Source organism: Mesocricetus auratus, unplaced genomic scaffold, assembly GCF_017639785.1.
Source record: "Mesocricetus auratus isolate SY011 unplaced genomic scaffold, BCM_Maur_2.0 Super-Scaffold_100015, whole genome shotgun sequence".
Lineage (NCBI taxonomy): Eukaryota > Metazoa > Chordata > Mammalia > Rodentia > Cricetidae > Mesocricetus > Mesocricetus auratus.
Window position 1 is genome coordinate 8,684,682 of NW_024429198.1, and position 20,133 is coordinate 8,704,814.

A 20,133-nucleotide genomic window follows, 5' to 3' on the forward strand; every position below is an offset into this window, starting at 1 on the left:
GATGACCCTCTATTTCCTTTCTAAGGTAGTTTCTCCTTCATAGCTTGTCTTATCCTGACCTATTATATAGTTGCTTTTAAATACCTGTTCCTTTCCACTGGGACGTCAGCTTTAAGAAAGTACAGGACTTAGCCGTTTGGATCACTGATAATGTTCCCTGGACTCCTAGAACGGTGCCTGCCAGGTGACAGGTGTTCAGTAAGTGCTAACTGTGAATATTTGTGAGGAGGAACAGATAATCATGCGTGTGTTGTATGTAAATGGTGACCATGTCCGGTTCCCGAGGCAGAAATTTTGATCTTTATTCTTTGTTTCAAGTATGTTGACCATCAAGGTTCTTAGTCACCAGTAGTCTGTACAGTCTAACTCTTGTGTTTTCTGCCCTCCATTCCTAGGTGTCAGTAATCCCTCGGACCAAGTAGGGTCTTCTCGCTCCTCTTTGACCACTCTTTGTTGGACTTGATCCTGGCTTCTAACATAGCTCATGTTTAGGGGAGGGTAGGATTCTCAGGAACAATCTTCAGAGTCCCTAGGTGGGATTTTTGTCCTTTTGGGTGGAGGTAGGCAAAGGAAAGTTGTAGAAGATGTGTTGCCCATGTCGGTTATGAAACTAAATCCAAAGAGGAGGCAGAATCCCATAGCCCGCATCTTGGGGTCCACATGAACTACATGTCTTTGGTTTATAAAGTACAGATTGCCCTTTTCTGAGCTACTTTAATGTCTTTTGTTGCTTTCAGTTCCCTGTACTTGTAAACCTCAGACAGTTGGTGTTTTATCCTTATACTAACTCAGTAATGGTCTTCTATAATATTAGTACAGGCTTTTCAACTCCATTCATCATGGCAGGTGCAGCACATTAGCGCCCCCAAATTAGATCATAATGCAACAATATCTTACTGAAAACATCTATAAATATCTCATAAAGCTTAGAATTTCCCTAAGACGGTAATATCACTCTGAAAAGCTTTCATCTGTTACCCTAGAAAGGATGATAAAATATTTTGGCATAACATGATTCTGTTTATTATAAACTGTGGTTTCTTATACTAGGTTGCTTTAAATTTATTTAGGCAAGCACCTTTTTTTGTATTCATACCTCACAAATAAAGCCTTTATCATTTATAATGTTGTTGTTCCCATTTTAGTAAATGAGATGGTTTATGAGCACTGTTCATCAGTGAGACAAATGGTGTTCGTATTATTTGGCACCTGGCTGAACAATGTAAATTTTAAATTACTTTTTTATATGTGCTCTTCTACAGCCGTTGTCTTATTTTACCTTAGTGAGTTGATGATTCGCCGTTAATTGAGTAGCTTTATTCCTCTCCCACCCCCTGTATTCTCACCCAAGACGGAGGCAAGGAAGTGTTATCAATGCACCAGATCCTTCTCTACCTGCTGCGGTGTAGCAAAGCTTTGGTACCCGAGGAGGAAATTGCTAATATGCTCCAGTGGGAGGAGCTTGAGTGGCAGAAATACGCAGAAGAGTGCAAAGGCATGATTGTTACCAACCCTGGCACGGTAAGTTCTGGCCCTCACACAGCCTGCATTGGGAGTCATCCTCCTCTTGTTTGGATGTTCCACACAAGCAGTAAGAACATGGAGTGTGTTTTGAGTCCTGTAGCTTCTTGTCCTCTGGATAGTTTTTCTTTAAATATTTAGTAAATTTTTTAAAATGCTAGAATTTGGGCATATTTAGTTAATTCACCTGACTATATGTTTATTCTGCCTGAAGATGTGTACCTTGAAGACGTTCTGTGTACATTTCTAATCCCCCCCCGGAAGGTTGTGGATTGTATGAGAATACTCATTCCTTCATTTTGCTCATATTAGCTTAACAACAAAAAACCCTTTGCCAGTTTGGTAGTGGAAGAAATTAGTATTTTGCCTAGTTTCATATTTATTTTAGTTTCTAGTGAAAATTCATATTTTAAATGTTTTTTTGACAACTCATGTTTTTTAAAAATAAATTACCTGTTAGTACCCACTATTTATGGTACTTATTCTTTTGTTATTGATCATTTGTCATAAAGATAATAATTTTTTAATCCGTGCCTCACTGTGTAGCTTAGGCTGGCCTTGAACAATGCAGACTTTGAGCTCAGTCCTGCTGTTACAGCCTCCTAAGTGCTAGACAAAGGTTTGAACTACCACACCAGGCTTCTAATGTTAATTTTTAAAGAATATAAATAAAAATTAGAAAATTAATAGCTCTTATATAAAACATAGCATTGTTTTGTATTACATTGAATACGTTTTCCTTTATTTCCTAAAACAATTATGTGTTGGCATTTGATCAAGATCCATTTTTGCAGAAATGGGGGATTAAAATATATTCATGTAGGAGCTGAGAAGATGACTCAGTCAGTAAAGTGTGTATGTGGGGTGTGTGTGTATGTGAGAGAGAGAGAGAAAGAGAGAAGGGGTGTGTGCGGGGGGTGGTGGTGGTGGTATGATGTATGTAGTCTCAACTGGACTCAATTGAGGGAGGTGGATTGTGAGTTTCAGATTAGCCTGGGCTACATAGTAAGTTTATGGCCACACAAGACTGCATAGTGAGAATTTGTCTCAGTAAACAAAACAACCAAAATTCATACAAAGAGACAGTGAATTGTTTAAGCAAAGCTTTGTTGTTTTCGAGCTGCTAATTGTTTAATTGTCTTGATTGATAATCTATAAACTCTGGCTATAAACTTTTATAGCTTGGTAGTAGCACCTGAAGAAATGTTCCAACTAATATAATTTCAAGTAAAATTGTTCTGTGAAAATGTGTATATCTAAAACTAGAAAAAGTTTTGCTGCTGTACCGTTAAACACCACAAAATTAATAAAATATCTTTAAAAGGAAAAAAATAATAGCACTATGTGTGACAGTGAATCTTTCTTTTCTTTAAACAGGTGCATATATTTTTATTTTTCTGACCATTTTAGAGCTAAATCAGTGAGTGGTGATGGTAGGATACCCCATGTGCCGTGTTCTGTAATGGTCTCTGGAAGCACGTCACTCTAGGCTTCCTCGGGACACAGTTCATCTTCCCTGAACCCCTCCAATCAGTTCACAGCTCTGACTGACTCATCCCGTGTCCCAGACAGTAGGCCCAGGAAGTCACAGTTCAGGAAAGTCCTGGGTGCTTCCAGCTTTCCTGGTTTGTTTGGTATGGGTCACTGCCCTGTCATCGAGTCATTGTGCAGCTGGTTTTTTGGTGAACCACTGTGTGAGCCATGGCTGGCCTGGTGAAGCTTGTCTGTGAGGCAAACCTGTGCTGGATGTTTACTTAGCAGCCCTTACACCGAAACCTCTAGTTTTAGCAGAGATCAGTGTGCCATAAATGCTACAAACTTACAGAAATGAGGAAATTGTATTATTGTTGTTGTGATTAATGTATGTTGCTGCGATGGTGCAAGGGTTGTTTTTTGTAGCTAGTGAAAGAAACCAAACCAGTCAGGATAAAAAGCTTACATTGGAAAATAATCAGAAATAGATTAGGAGAGGAAATGTAGTTGTTCGGCTTAGGGACATGATGATGAGGTCAGTTATTTGTTACTATTTATGCAATGATAGTTTATTGTCACAGACACTGCTTTTTATTACATACTCTTCAGAAGGATGCATGTTAATCACAGGGCAAGGTAGGCATGACACCGCATCTCATCCTGTACAGGACTCGTTTTGAAAGACTGCCCAGTGGCAAGGACATTGGGAAATTTATTAAGTTTTTCAAGCCATTATGGTCACATTAAATACTTTCTTGCTGCAGACTTAAAATAATTAATGTTCCTCCCTGACAGTTTTGCCTCTGCCTGAGAACACTTTGGTCATTAGTGAAAATGCTTTAAATTCTTACAGAGAGATGGGATGATAGATTTGTAGACTATGGCCAAAGTCTAGAATTTAGTTCATTTCCCAGCCCACTATCCTCATAATTTAGAAATGATTTTTAATTTTTAAAAACCAATTTTTGGTATTTTGAGTCCAGGTTTTATGAGCTCAGGCTGGCCTTAAGCTCCTGATGCTTCCTTCCTGCACTTCCCAGAGCTGGGGTTTTGTGTCCGTGCGTCACGCATGATCTCTGGAGATACTCTAGGGTTTTGTTTGTTTTGTGTTTTATCATGTCATGTTGCTCAGGTTGGTCTTGAATGGCTCTGCTCAGGTGGTCTTCCTACCTCAGCAACTTGAGTAGCTACAAGTATAGGTACACACTACCTCTGTAGATTTTGATGATATAATGTAATTCACTAGCCTTCCTTGTATACCTGACATGTTGCTACTGTTAATGGGCATTCTGACCATTTTATGTTTTGGTTACCTGTGATCAAAATCATCTAATTTTTGATGTTTCAGAAGAAAGACCATTTTCTCAAGCTAGTAGTGAGATTTTTATTTTTAAGTAATATACATTTTTAATTGGCATTTTTTAACCATGTGAATGAATTTCTGTAAATCTATCCTTTGCCATCTAGTGGTGTGGCTGGGCAGGCTGGGAACCTACAGGTCGGAAGTACCTTGTCCTACCTCCACTTCTAGGGAATCTAGGGCATTCTGACCTTAAGGGCACCAGTCATGCATGTGGTGTACATCCATGCATATGTATGAAGCACTCACATACATAAAATAAATACATTTTAGAATCAGCTGCCTGTGTTTCATCATACCTGTCAATCGAAGTGTGGACTTAAGGAGTATACATGTACACTGATAACTAATGGAGACTTTGAGTAGAGGCATTTATCTTAAATAGCAGTATGTTAGTCATTTGACTATGATACTACAACAGACTTAATCCTGCACATCTTTACTGCAATGCAGAACACTTCCCCTGTGCCTGGGAGAGGTTGAGGGACAGTTAGTTATATCTATCTGCATCCTATTAATTCTTTAAAAAAAAAAATCACCATTCATTATGCCAAATGGGAAAGGTTTTATATGGTATAGCTGCTATGCTACTTTTTGTTTGGAGACAGAGCTTTCCTAGATAAACAATATGATTTAATCCCTTTCCTACTAAGGTTAAATTGGGTGCCTCAAGACTTCTTATGGGTATAAATGATGCTGATATTCTTTTCTCCCTAGAAACCAAGCTCTGTCCGCATTGATCAACTGGATCGTGAGCAATTCAACCCTGATGTCATTACTTTTCCAATTATTGTCCACTTTGGGATACGCCCTGCACAGTTGAGTTATGCAGGAGACCCACAGTAAGATATTTCTCAGTGTTTGTCTTGGCCAATTTCACCTTCTACTAACAACTGAATTAGCAGAGAAATACCTTTAGTGAACATCTTCCTTTTAAAAATTAAGACTTGAAACAAACCATGTTTCCAAATTTCCAAATTAGGTTCTGGCAGCTTGTGAAGAATGAGTTTCTTTACACGTTTGACTGCAATAAATTAGTAAATTATCCCTGACAATCTTGTCACCATGGATTTAACCTTTAGGGAACTTCTTTCTCCTATTATCATTATGATAGTTACTCACTTTTGTCTGTTTTGTTTTTAATTTGCTCAGTGCCCTTATGGAAAGTAGAACTCTATTGGTTCCCACCATGGGGGTATTTATAAGATCCCATACAGAATCAAGGGTTGTGTGGGATGTAGGAGCTGTATATTCCTACTCTTAGAATTCACATTGCTTTGCAGATATGGGCTTTTCCAACTGGCACATTAATATTTTTCTGGGAGAAGATAAGGATATGTGGGAATGGAGATAGATAGGACCATTGTTTTTCAGGTGTGTTTGGAATTTCCTACCTTTTAGACAAATAAACAATTTCCTGACTTTCTTAAAAAAAAGAAAGGATTCATAGTGGGAGAAAAGGGCATGGGAGAGTTTCAGTTCATAACTGCAGTTCTGGCTGACGCATATCAGAAGAGGCTAAAGGGTTTTGTTCTTTTCTTTCCCTCTGGATAAAAGTATGAAGCAGTGAACCAGGCACTGTGTAAGTACTTCCTTCTTTCCTCCATTCTCTAAAAATGTCGATAAGGAGAGAGGCCCAGCTCCGGCCAGGAGAGGGACAGTGTCAACATGGCAGGGAGCCTTTGGCAAATCCCTTCTTGTCAGAAAAATGTTAGTAGAATGTGAGTAGGCTCTTGTGACTCTCGTGGCGGCAAGACTGTGAACTGATGAAGGCTCCGTAGTCTCTGCATTCCCTGATCGCTGTAACGTATCCGTCAGAGTGGTCCCAGCTTAGCATGCACTTGGATGCATCAGATATGCTGATTTTTATTATGGTAAATGCAAACCGGTACATACCCTTTGTTTTCCCCGACTCCATCCAAAACTGGATACACACGTGACTTGAGCATCGGCACTAATGGGTTCTCCATTCTGGTGCTCTTGAACTGACCATCCCTATTGTAAGGAAGGAATTTTTTTCTCATAAAAGATATATTTAAATTTAAATAATCACTCCACTTACAAATAGGCAACACTGAGAAATGGAACATGATTCAATTGCCTGAAGTGGTTTTGTGTATCTTCTGTGGAGTTGTTTCCCGAGACTCATCCATTTAGTCTGAGCCTCACTTTTAATCCAAATGAGCCATCAGTCAGGTAACCACAGGCTCCAGGTGACTCCTGGTCATCCAGTCCCTGAACTCTCAAACCATGTGTTGTTTTAGGCTGAGTGTTTTCTACCACCAAAGTATTTAAAGGAATGTATGTGTGAATGAGCAGGCTTATTAGTGTAGTTGGTTTTATTTTCCCTGTAGGTTGGCCTTCTCTTTGTCTAACATGACTACCTGTCCTTCTCCTAGGTACCAAAAATTATGGAAAAGTTATGTGAAACTTCGCCACCTCCTAGCAAATAGTCCCAAAGTCAAACAAACTGACAAACAGAAGTTGGCTCAGAGGGAGGTAGGTATTGAACCTGCTCCTTGGTGACTGATGATGGCGCATGCTGGGTCTGTCTGCAGATTGGTGCATTACCCTGTGGTTCTAGATAAGACGAGGAAGACATTTTAACAGCTAGAGTTAGTCCTCTCCCTATTCTGGTATATTGATTGATTCTTAAAAACCTTTTAGTATTCAAGGAAGCTTTTTTTTTTTGAACTTTAGAATTTTATACTCGTATACAATGTTTTGACCCAGTCCATCTTAGCCATCCACTCTAGCTGCTCCCAGACCCTTCTCTCCAGGTCTCTCTTGTAACTCCATGTACCCTTTTTAAACCACTGGGTCTGGCTGGTGTTGCTGGCATTTCCATGGGTGTAAGGCCACCCACCGGAGCACATTTTATCCTTAAGAGGGCCAGGTTGAATCACATGTCTGTTGTTTGTTTTGGTGTTGGTGACTGAACCAGGGACTTACACACTTGCATGCAGCATGAGTGCCCCACCTTGAAATAGGCCTTCTGTAGAAACAGAAAAAGCTTACAATGTGTAAATCAACCTTTATCCCCAACTTTATATTGTGTAACATTGGGTCTTAGATTTTGGGGTGTTATGGTTGTAAAAGACCATCCTCCCATAACTTTTTGTAAAGTTTGATACTTCACATCCCATATTCTTTACTAATGAGTAGTATTATCCTTTAATTCTGGTGTCTGATTCAGTTTATGTGTCAAGAATAAATACATTTAGCATTAACACAAACTTCTCAGTGAGGTTTTATTCTGCTATGGGTAGTATAAGGCTTAGAAGCTAGGAAAAGATGTGAATCCTGGCTTTGTCACTTACTGTGACTTGAGGCAATTAGAGTCTTTATAAAGGAAGGCAGTAAGACTGAGGGCTGGCTGCATGCCCTACTGTGTACCCAAGGCACTAATGCTAAGGGGCAAGGTGCATGCCCTACTGTGTGTCCAAGGCACTAAGACCGAGGAGCTGGCTGCATGCACTGCTGTGCACCCAAGGCAAAAGGTGCTTGTGTGGACGTCTGAACTGTGCCATTGAAAATGCCTTTCCTGGTCTGTGGCCTATCGTAGGAACTTAATGGTAGAGGTGGTGGTAGTTACTGTGTTCTTTATGAATTCCTGGAATTTTTATTAAATTGCTTGCATCCCAGTACAATTTTTTTGCACATGAAGAGTAGTGGAAAGGAAGACTTATTTCTGATTGTGTCTCATGGGTCAAATTTGAGACCATTGATTTACTTCCCCAACCCCCCTCTTTCTTCCAATGGAGTCTCATTTTATAACCTGGAGTGTACTCAAGTTTGCAGTCACCATGCCTTGTGTGTTCTAGAGTTATTGTGTGCGGCATTGTGTCATCCGTCTTCACTTACCCCTCCCGCCCAAATGTACCCCTGCATGGAGAGTGTAAGGATTTCGCAGACCAGGCAACTTTTAGAATAATGTAGATACCAGGTTGATTGTCTTTCTTAAATGGAAATGCTTAATCTAAGACTTGATATAAATATAGTTTTTACATGCTGATTTCAGATCCCAAGCCATATATTGCCTCTCATTTGTAAAAGCATATTTTGTTCCAACATGCTGAGTTGGTCAGATTTAGTTTAGAATTTCAGTCATGTGCCTAATAGAAAGGATTACTTTGTACCCAGAGCATCTCATATCTTGGCCTTCATCTCAAATATAATATTCTCCTTTTGCATAAGGAAGGTTTAGTACCCGAATGTAAGAAAAACATTGAGTGACTATTTTCTAATGCCTGATGCTTGGCTTAATACTGCTTCAATACTGTTGGGTTACTTATAATGAGCTCTTTTCTAGGAAGCACTCCAGAAAATACGGCAGAAGAATACGATGCGACGCGAAGTAACTGTGGAACTAAGTAGCCAAGGATTCTGGAAAACTGGCATTCGTTCTGATGTCTGTCAGGTGATGACTCTTCTCCAGAAACAGTTATGCCCACGTATCTCTTCTTTACAAGCACTGGCAATTTGCTTGTTTTCTTTTCTTTTTGGCGGGGGATAGGGACTTTTTGAGTCACGGTTTCTCTGTGAAGATTGTAGACCAGGTTGACTTCGAACTCACAGAGATCTGCCTCCCGAGAAAGAGCTGGGACTAAAGGCGTGTGCCACCACCTCCAGCTGTGAGCTTGTTTTCTAATTGAGAGGTGTCTATGGATTATACCTGATGTGAAATGGAACACCAAACAGGCTTCTTTCTAGCTGTTTAGGTTTAGTTGTTATTTTCTGTACTGATGCTCTGTGTGTTGTGGAGGTGCAGTCGGGAAGAGCATGTGTGTCCCTCTGGGTAGAGACCAGTCTGCCTCCAGCTGTATCTCCCCGCTGCAGCATATGTGTAGATACTTATACAAAAGTCCAGCAGCCATACAGACTGTCATCAGAAGTTTATCAAGTTTCTGGACCAGTGACTTCCTGTAGAGAGCTGAAGGCTTTAAGAAATGCAGTATATATTTCATATTTGACAATGACAGTACTTTCTCCCTGAGGTAAACTTAGTGGAGAAGATTTCTGTGCTTATCAATGACTCATTAGTAAGCAATATCTATCTTGTAGTTGAAATTTACACCAGATTTGATGTTCTACAAAGCTGGCATACTCTGGCTTTTTCCTTGATTCTTGAGTCGTGGTTGGTATTGGTTAAAGTGTAGAAGGGAAGGGAATGGGCGCAGATGGGAGCAGGTAGTATTCTTTGCTTCATTCAGCCCTTTACAGACAATACTTCCAAGTGTCCACAAATCTGTCTAATGGTAGGTAGCTGTATTTTAATAAGTTCAGATAGGGACTCATATTTGTTCATTTTCACTCTAATGAACTAAAAAAATTCATGTTGCCATTTAATTATATTGAATAGTGGAATTCAGTCAAATTATTAGAAGTATTTTTAAATGATTAGCATTCTGAGTGATAGTCAAAATTGACTACTTATTTTTGTTTTTTGATTTTTTTGAGACAGGGTTTCTCTGTGTAACCTTAGCTGTCCTGGAACTAGCTCTGTTTATCAGGCTGGCCTGGAGCTCAGAGATCTGCCTGCCTCTACCTCCGAGTGCTGGGCTTGAAGGTGTGCGCCACCATGCCTGGTTGAAATTAATTTTGCATTAGGAAGAACCTAATTGCTAATTATTGATGTAGTATTCGTACATAGTTGAAACAGCTGGAGGGTAGTCAGCCACCATGTTTTGGCCAGTTGGCCAGTGTCCTTTTAGGATTACATGCGGTGCACATCCATGTGCACCCATCACGACAGCCTTTCTTACTGTCAGTGCTTTGAGAAGCAGTTATTTTTCTTGCTTTGATTCTTCCTCAGACTGTGTGGTCATCACTAATTTTCCTGGTTGGTAATATTTCTCCAGAACCAAACATAATGTTCTAAGTTGACATCATAGACTTTGAGCAGGCCACTAAAAACCTTGTTCATCTCGGTGGCAACTCTGTTGATTGAGCATCGTGAACTGCTCTGGTTCAGGTGTTACAATATAGTGGCAGAGTGCTTGTGCAGCATTCTCGAGACCCTAGGTTGGCTCTCCAGCACCATGGGGAAACCCTGACAGTGTGATACACTGCCAACTGGACCCGGAAGAAACCTCTGAGACCTTCAGCTTGAGTGACTTTTCTTTTCTCCCTTTCCTTTCTACATTTATTTTATGTGTGAGTGCTCTGCCTGCCGGTATGCATGTGTACACATGCCTGCCTGGTACCCACAGAAGTCAGACAAGGGTGTCAGATTCCCTGGAATTGCAGTTACGGATGGTTTCGAGCCCCTATGTGTATGCTGGGAAGCAAACTCAGGCCATCTGCAAGAACACTAAATACTCTTACTGCTGAGATATCTCTAGTCTCATATCCAGTGGTTTTTTAAACTTATATATATATTTTTTAAAACCTTTTTTTATCTTAAGATTTATTTATTTTTTTATTATGTATGCAGACAGGCCAGAAGAGGGCATCAGATCTCATTACAGATGGTTGTGAGCCACCATGTGGTTGCTGGGAATTGAACTCAGGACCTCTGGAAGAACAGCCAGTGCTCTTAACCGCTGAGCCATCTCTCCAGCCCTAAACTTATATTTTTTATTAACTTCAAAGTATATTTTCAAACAAAACTTTTGGGGAGCCCATTTGTGACAGGATACCCTGTTTTGATTTCTCCTGCAGTTTTCATGCTTACTTGGTTTACCTATTAAGCACTCCTTGCTTTAAAGCATTGAGCCCCTACCTTTAAAAAAAGTTACTATTGGAAATAGCCACTGCTTATTCTTCCTACATCCCATTGACATGGTACCCTTAGTTCATTCTTGCTTTTGGGGATGTTTTGTTTAGTTTTTAGACAAGGTTTCTCTGTGTATCCCTGGCTGTCCTGGAACTCATTATATAGACCAGGCTGGCCTTGAATTCGGAGATCCACCTACCTCTGCCTCCTGAGTGCCACCACTGCCATGCTTTCTTGCTTACCTTTATTTATGTTTTGGGACAGGGTCCCTCACATCCTCCTGCTTCAGCCTACTGAATGCTGGGATTATAGGTGTGTGTTGCTGCTCTGGACTTACATGTTAATTCTTCTCTATTGCATACCCCTTGTGTTTGCCCATTGGGTTAGGCTGTATATGTGCTTCTTCACAAGTAGTCTGTGCTCGTTGGAGTTTTTTCTCTTTAGAACTTCCTTTCTTTTCTTCATTCTCATTTCTAAAGCTTATTTCTCGCTTTCATTTATTTTCCTAGTTTCTTTTTTTAAATATTATTTACACCTTTCTATTGGCATCTTTATTAAAAATAATCATTTTTCCTTTTCCTTATAAAATCTTTAGATGAGACTTTATTATGATTGCTGTCAGTAGCTCTGTAAGTTTTTTAAGCTGGATACATTAAGCAAAGTAAGTGGAATACTTCCCTTTGCAGTAGAGGCCAGGATAGATCTTGTGTATCTTGAACGTCTGTTTTTGCAGACTGTGCTGGGTCTGTCTGCTCTGCTTCCCTGCCCTGTGTTCATTAGGCCTCCTTTTGTTGTCTCCTTCCCAAGTGTCTCTTGTTATATAAGGGCCAGGTTAGAGAGCACAGAGTGTGATTTCTCCAGCATCACCAGATTGTGTTTGTCCTTGCCTAAGGAGCTAATAATTTAAGGACAGCAGCTCTCTAGAGAGAAAGACACCATGTGTCAGGGTTCAAGAAGAAGGGTTTTTTAATTAGGGAAAGGGATCATAAAAAGGGGAGGGGGGAGTCCTGTTCCCTCCAGGGACAGGAGCAGTAGGAGAGAAGAGAGAAGGGGAAGGAGGGAGGAACAGACAGGGAGAGAAAAGAGAGGAGGATGGGAGGTGGGCAGGGCCCTTTTAAAAGGGAACATAGTGAATGTGATACTTGTAGTGGCTGCAGCTGAGGGCAGTGAGTGTGCACGGGTGGTGCTCTTAATGTCTGTAGCTGAGGGCGTATCCTGTCAGAGCCCCAAGGACAGCAACACACAGATGCCTGGATACTAACACTCGTAATCTAGTGCTAATCTGGGTTCCTCAGTCCTTTTTTGGCTATCAAAATCTGGTTACTCTACCTTTTCTCTCACATAGATACTGATGCCACCACAGTTCTTAGTTGTTACACACTGCTTTTGTTCCGAAATCTTTGGCTTTGGTAGTCTACTTTTACCTTTATATTTTAGTTTTTAAAAGATTTCATGCATGTATATAGTGGTTCATGGTCATATCCAATCCTCACCCCATCCCTCTAACCCCATCCCAGTCTCTTTCCCATCTTCTTCCCGTTTATGCCTCTACTTTTGCTTTTGGTTTTTTAATGGTGGATTAGGTCCAATCAGTGTGCATGTGTGTGGGGTTGACTACTAGGACTTTAGACCCTCACCAGTGGCTGTCCTCCCTCCCCCAAGGAAGTGTTGCCTTCCTCCCACATCCATTAACTCCTCATCTCGGTGTGGTGGGCATCAGGAGCCTGACTGATAGGTCAGTTGGAATTTGAAAACTATATATCTATGGTTTCACACAATATTTTGAAGGGGCTTTCTCCTCCTCCTCCTCTTCCTCCTCCTCCTCCTCCTCTCTCTTTTTCCTCCCCTTCTTTCCCCTTCCCCTACACACACTCTCTCTCACCCCTCTCTCCGTCACTGTCTCACACACATTCTTACTCTATCACGTACGCACACACATTCAACACATGTACTCATACTGTCTCACACTCACACTCACACACTCACACACACATTCAACACATGTACTCATACTCACTGTCTCACACACTCACACACACACACACATTCAACACATGTACTCATACTCACTGTCTCACACATTCACACACACACACTCACACACACATTCAACACATGTACTCATACTCACTGTCTCACACACTCACACACACACACTCACACACACATTCAACACATGTACTCATACTCACTGTCTCACACACTCACACACTCACACACTCACACACACATTCAACACATGTACTCATACTCACTGTCTCACACACTCACACACACACTCACACACACACTTGTCATGGATTAAGAAGAAAGTGAAGGTGCCTGGTGATTGTAATTTAACACTGAGCTGTTCACACTAGCTCTCTTGAACTTCCTGCAGTTTAAGTGACTGGAAATGGTATTATATTGGCTGCACACTTTGTGTTCACATTGTCATATTTTTAAATACTGTATTTATAAAAACAAAATTGACGAAATGCCAATAATGTATATCATAATGGCATGTCTCTTGTGCCCTTGTTGGAAACCTCTGTGTTTATCTTTTTTTTTTTTTTTTTTTTTTTTTTTTTGGTTTTACGAGACAGGGTTTCTCTGTATTGTTTTGGAGGCTGTCGGTCCAGCCTGGCCTCAAACTCACAGAGATCCGCCTGCCTCTGCCTCCCGAGTGCTGGGATTAAAGGCGTGCGCCACCACCGCACAGCTCCTCTGTGTTTATCTTTTATTGTCTCTTGTACCCTTGTTGGAAACCTCCCGTGTTTATCTTTTGTCTTCCCCAGGCACAGGGAACCCTTGCACATGTAGGTGCTAACTCAGTTGCACTAGCAAGCAAGACTTTCTGCCGCTTAGATCCTCTTGGCAGAACTAGTGTTTCTTTTTAAGTGAATAACAGAAGAATGATTTTTTTGTAGCTTCATGTAGTATTTTTAATAATGCCAGCTTAAAATACTTCAGAGACCAAAATGAAAAGCACATGTCGATCATTCTGCGGGCTGTGCCCACCCTCCTGCTTTTGATGAATAAGAATGATTCCTTCATTCTCTTGAGTTCTAGGGAAACATTATTAAAGAAAAGATAAAGGTAGGCCTTTCATGAACTCATCTCCCAATAAGGAATTTTTAGCCAAATGAAAAGTGATTGAAGCAAAGATTCAAGTTCCAAGGCCTCAGGTGCCTTAACTGCATTAATCTGCCTCTGAATGTATGATCCGTATGTGTTAGACCTAGTGTAGCTTTGGTAGGTCATGTGCTGAGATATTCTTAAAGGATAATGGGGAAGTTTAGGCATTTGTGAGCACATTAAAATCACACACAAATTTTGCATATATGGAATTTTTTTCTGAAGAATGTTTTTTTTTTAATTTGAGGCTCAAAAATGTCTTGACCCTAAATTGTGCACATGTGTTTTCATGTTATCCCCTGAAGTTGGAGACAAGGAGGCACAGAAAGGCTTACATGAGGCTGCCCTGCAGAATACTCACAGAGCCAGAGCTATTCCTTCTAAGATGCCTTTAATCCCAGCCCTTAAAGGCTTGAGGCAGGAGGCTTGTGAATTCAATGCCATCCTTCTACATAGTGAATTCCAAGTTAGCCTCAGCTATATATATATAGAAAAGCCTTGGATTTAAAAAATAATAATAAAATAAAATACATGCTGGAGAGATGGTCCAGTGTATAAAATCATGTACCTGAGTTCAGTTTCCCAGCACCCATATAAAAGTTGGGTGGGGTGGCACATTCCTGTAACCCCAAGGGATGATGATCCCTGGGACTTGCTGGTCCCGTGGTCTAGCCAAAACAATGAACTATACATTCAGTGAGAGACCTGTCTGAAAATAAGGAGAATAATAGTGAAGACACCAGAATCGGGCCTTCACATATGTGAGTGTGTGTGCGCTCTGGCAAGCATGCCCAAATGCAAAAGGGGAGATCAAAAAGAGTTTGACACTTTTTATCCATTTAACTATCCTTGCAGTTAGCTACTTTTAATATCCTTATTTTACAGGTGAGGAAACAGGCAGAAGACAATAGCCCCGAGTCACACACATTGAGGAGTTAGAACAAGATCCAGGCGTTATGGTTCCAGAGACTTAGGAACTATAATACACTTACTGTACCTGGTAGACAGTTCACCAGGCTGCTACATAGCCATTAAACTGCTTCAGGACTCTGAGATGGAATTTGGGATGAGAAAATAGTTCTTATTTATTATAGAATAAACAGAATGGGGTTTTTTTGTTTTTGTTTGTTTTGGTTTGGTTTTTCGAGACAGGGTTTCTCTGTAACTTTGGAGCCTGTCCTGGCACTTGCTGTGTAGACCAGGCTGGCCTTGAACTCACAGAGGTACGCCTGCCTCTGCCTCCCAAGTGCTGGGATTAAAGGCGTGGGGCACCACTGCCTGGCACAAAATGTTTTTTTTATCGTTTTTTATTTTAATTTTAAATAGCTTGTTTTACATGTCAATCCCAGTTCCCTCTCCCTCCCCTCCTCCCGCACTCCCCTTCCCCCCCACCCTCCCAGGCACAAAATGTTTTTATAGAGTTAAATATATTGACATTTTTTCCCCCAGCATGCAATGATGCTTCCTGTTCTGACCCATCATATCCGATACCATCAATGCTTAATGCACTTGGACAAGTTGATAGGATATACTTTCCAAGACCGTTGTCTGCTACAGGTAAGAATGGCTCTGTTACAGAGCTGCGAGCAAGGTGGAGGAGTTTGTCTTGCAGATTATAAATGGTGCATTGGGTTCTCTTTGGGTGACAAGGATTTGGAGATAGAACCAACCCTCTCTTGCTTTCCTCCCTGTACCTTGGCTGCTTTCAAGCCCTTTCTCTCACGTTTTTTTGAGGCTGTCCCTACCAAAGTGTAGCAATGTACCATCTGTCTGTCAACAGTCAGTATCTCTTTCGGCATTCCCTTGTTTATGGCTCTTCTTCTTAGATTCCAGGGTTCTAATCCTCCCCTGAAAGGGGTGTGATTTTAGTAGTGTTTTCAAAAGAACTTGCAGCACAGTTCTGAGATTTGAGTCTGAAGGAGCTAGGGTCCCTTAAAGGTGTTGTTTGGAGTATTATATGGCGTCTCTGTGCTGAGCATTTAAACGGCTTATTTCATTCAAACTGTAGCTGGCCATGACGCACCCAAGTCACCACTTAAACTTTGGAATGAATCCCGATCACGCCAGGAATTCTCTGTCTAACTGTGGAATCCGACAGCCCAAGTACGGAGACAGGAAAGTTCATCACATGCACATGCGGAAGAAAGGTCTGTAAGATACAGTCCCGCTTTGTTTTGTTTGGTCTGTACTGCTGCTTCCCAGCCCTTGCTTCCAGGCCCCGTCCTGAAGCAGTAATCCCTCACTCTGCTGCTTCTCACACGTACGAAGTAGCATTCACTCTGGGAGCATCCTAATAACGATGGGTGAATATTTTAGAGAATTTTCCTCCTTCTATCAAGTATTTTAAATACTTGCATTTGGATGTTAAACTTTTTAAAGGAAAACTGGGGTGAGAAAAATTCTTTTCTTTATGTCATGTGATGTCCTAAAATACTTTTTACGTTATTCATTTGTGTCTTTGTGGGTTTTTTTAATAGGGATTAACACCCTAATAAATATTATGTCACGCCTTGGCCAAGATGATCCAACTCCCTCAAGGTAAATTTTTAAGAGCAGATTTATAAGAAGTAATGTACATGTTCTGTAATTTGCTCACTTCATGTGTACACTTCAAATGGTTTGGAGAGTATATTCATAAAAATCTTCAACTCTGGCTGTCTAATTTCAGGACATTTTCATCATATCAAAACAAATACCCTGTGTCCATGTGTAGTCCCAGTATCCCTCAGCCTACCCAGCCCCAAACAGCCTCCACCTACTTGTAGTTAACGCTTTTCTGAGCAGTTCGTGTGAGCAGCTTCGTGCTGGACTTCATCTTCTGTGACTTACTTCTCTTGACATAGGATTTGTCTGTAGCAAATGCTCCTTATTTATTCTCTTTGCTAAACAACATGTCATTGCATGAATCTAACACAGTTTGCTTATTCACTCAAGTTGATAGATTTATGGACATAGGTTTTGACATTTCTTGATCTTCATCTAAGAATGAAATTTTGAGGTCATGTAGTAACAATTTTGTCTTTTAAGGAACTGCATTTTTTCCCAGTGACCATTTTATAGTCATAACAGTGTACAAGTGTTCCTATACCTCTTTAAAAACATTTTAATTTACAAATTTGGATGTATGTGTGGCATAGTGCACACACACTCTTAAGTGTACAAGAGGCCAGAAGAGGACATGAGAGTATCTTCCTCTGTGCTCTCTGCCTTGCTGCATTAAGGCAGCATCTCCACTGAGCAGAAGCTCACTATTGTCTCTAAGCTGACTGACAAGCAAGCTCCAGAATCTTCCTGTCTCTGTCAATAGTGGAGTTAGACATGCACATCTATGCCCAACTTTGTACATAGTTGCCAGGGGTTTGAACTTCTTGTGTTTTCACAGCAAGCTGTCTTTCCACTGAACCATCGCCCCAGCCCTGTTCCTGTATTTATACGTAGTTATATATACTTAACTCATCTTTCTGATCTAGTCATCCTATTCAGTATGAAATATCTGTTTTTTATTATTTCCCTGGTGTGTCATGACGTTTAATATCTATGTGTTTATTGGCCATTTGGAAAGATATCTGTTCACATCTCTCTCATATCTTTAGTTTTTTCCATTAATGATTTAAAAAAACAAGTTTTTTTTTTCCTTACATTCTAGATGAGTCTGGGATCAGATCCATGATTTACAGTCTTTCCTCATTCTAAAGATTGCATTTTATTCTCCTGATGTCCTTTGAGACAAAGAAATCTTAATGAAGTCCAATTTATCCTTTGTTTTGATTGTGATTTTGGGGTTATGCCTAGAAAACCATTCCCAAGTGTAAAATAACAAAGATATGCTCGTTTCTTTAATGATCTTTGTAGTTTTATCTCATTTGTGTAGTTTTTAAATTCACTCTGAGTTGATTTTGATGTGGTGAGACATAGAGAGGTCATCCCACTCTTTTTTTTTTTTTTTTTTTTTTTTTGGTAGTAGTGTCTGCTTGTTCACCACCATTTGTTGAGTCTCCTGGATGCCCTGACAAAAATATGAGGACTTGTTTCGGGACTCACTTCTCACTCTGTGGATCTGGGTTTTCCCTTGTACTAAGCACCACACTGTCTTGATTGATAGCTTTGGAGGAAGTTTTGAGATATTGGTCTATAGTTTTTCTTTCCTATGATTTTTTTTTTAATTTGACTTATGGTAACATTGGCCACTGGTTGATTTTCCTTATTTCTTGATTTGAAAAAAAAAAAGAGATCTTTATTAACATCTTCAGTTTTGCTTGGCTTTGAGTTCCTGAAGAATCTGGGGACTGGGCTGGCTCTGTATGAGCTCCACATCATGTCACGGCTTAAATGTGAACCACAGTGGTTCGTGTGTTTGAGCACGTGGTCCCCAGTTGGTGGCACTGCTTAGAAAATTGTGGAACGTTTAAGAAGTGGGCCTTGACTGGAGCAAATGGGACACTTTGAGCAGGCCTTGATGTTTTATAGCCCACTTCTTGTCCTTCAGTACTTCCTGGTGGCAGCCACGAAGTGACTCACATGCCATGCTCCCGCTGGCGAGCCTTCTACACGATGCTGTCCTGTGTCTGTTCACAACAAACGCTCCGTCACTCAGGTTGCCTCTTGCCAGGCGTGTGGTGCGTAGCCCTTGAAAAGGGAATAGAATTCCATCTGGTTGACTGACGAGATGCCCAGGGTTAGCAGGATTATTGTGTGGGAAGTGTTCGGAACGCTAGTTGAGGACATTGCTTGAGGGAAACTTCCTTTTCAAAGTGGGAAGTGGAAATGTTTCCTGTGTTGCCTGTCATTTGCTGTCTAGGTTCAAGTGGAGTCGGGAGACAGAGCTAAGGCGGTTGCTGCAAAGGCTTCTTCCTATACAGCTTCCTTTCCTGTCCTTCTTCAGACAGCTTGGTGATTCTTCATCTGAAATGCTCAGGACCGCAAATATTTAAGAACATCTCAGAGTTTAAATTGTTTAAGCGTTTTGGAGTATTCTGTTGACTTTTGAGTAACTCTAATCCCAAAGTCTAAATGTTCCAAAATCCAAAAATTCTTAAGAGCACTGGAATGGGTTGCTTATAAAGCTTTGTGTTAATTTCATCCCTTTTGCTGTGATTAATAATAATAACAACAGTCTGACCAAAAGCACTTGAGGGGAGGAAAGGGTTTGTTTCCACTTACAAGTCACAGTCCATTGTTGAAGGAAGTCAGGCTAGGACTCCAGCAGGAACTTAAATAGAAACCTTAGGAGGACAGTGCTTGCTGGCTCACTCACAGGCTCTTGTGTAGCTCAGACCCACCTGCTGAAGGAATGTGCCCACAGTGCTCTGGAGACATTCCTCCATAGACAAGGTCACGGCCCTTCCTATCTGGGCAGTCCCTCAATGGAGACTTCCTTCTTAGGTTGAGTTTACTCTATGTCAAGCTGACAGTTCAAGCTAACTAGCACCACATAGGGAAAGGGGATGATCTTGATGTTGGATTTGTCCTTTAGAGATGCTTGGCCTGCATGCCAGCTTTCCTTTCTGTTGGCTTGCCTCATGCTTCTTCCTTTTTGATGCTGTCTTAGCTCCAACCTTTTTTTTTTTCTCTTCAATTAAGAATTACAAAGAGAAGCAGTGCGGAGCTTTAAGATTTTAGTTTGAAGTTGTGTATATGCCCCACTGTGGCCTTCTTTCCGAGTCTGAGATTAAAGAACTAATTCAAAAGTACCTAATCACACCCCATGGATGCAATGGCCCTGGTTCCATTTTACCTTATCGTATCATGGAGTCCAGATGGCCAGTTCTTTTATACTTTTATTCCATTCTTGTTTGGGGGCCAGGGTACACACATAGTGTTGTGTGTGGAGGTTAGAGGAGCGGGAGCTTTCCTTCCACCACAGGGACCCAGCGCGGGTCGTGAAGCGTGGCAGCCAGTGCCTTTACTTGCTGAGCCATCCCCTGGCCTGGGATGACCAGCTGCT

General features: G+C 40.9%; 1 protein-coding gene across 6 annotated transcripts in view; it reads left to right on the forward strand.

The window, feature by feature from the left end:
• Drosha (drosha ribonuclease III) overlaps positions 1-20,133 on the forward strand; it is a 105,710-nt gene that overhangs the window by 44,123 nt on the left and 41,454 nt on the right. For 5 of the 6 annotated variants that reach the window (XM_021231797.2, XM_021231798.2, XM_040757644.1 and 2 more), the window contains 7 exons: positions 1,352-1,521; positions 5,072-5,196; positions 6,754-6,853; positions 8,667-8,774; positions 15,639-15,746; positions 16,198-16,336; positions 16,667-16,727. In XM_021231797.2, coding sequence (XP_021087456.1) covers positions 1,352-1,521; positions 5,072-5,196; positions 6,754-6,853; positions 8,667-8,774; positions 15,639-15,746; positions 16,198-16,336; positions 16,667-16,727 — 811 coding nt within the window. The remainder of the gene's footprint in view (positions 1-1,351; positions 1,522-5,071; positions 5,197-6,753; positions 6,854-8,666; positions 8,775-15,638; positions 15,747-16,197; positions 16,337-16,666; positions 16,728-20,133) is intronic. The other variant, XM_040757643.1, reaches the window with a different exon arrangement.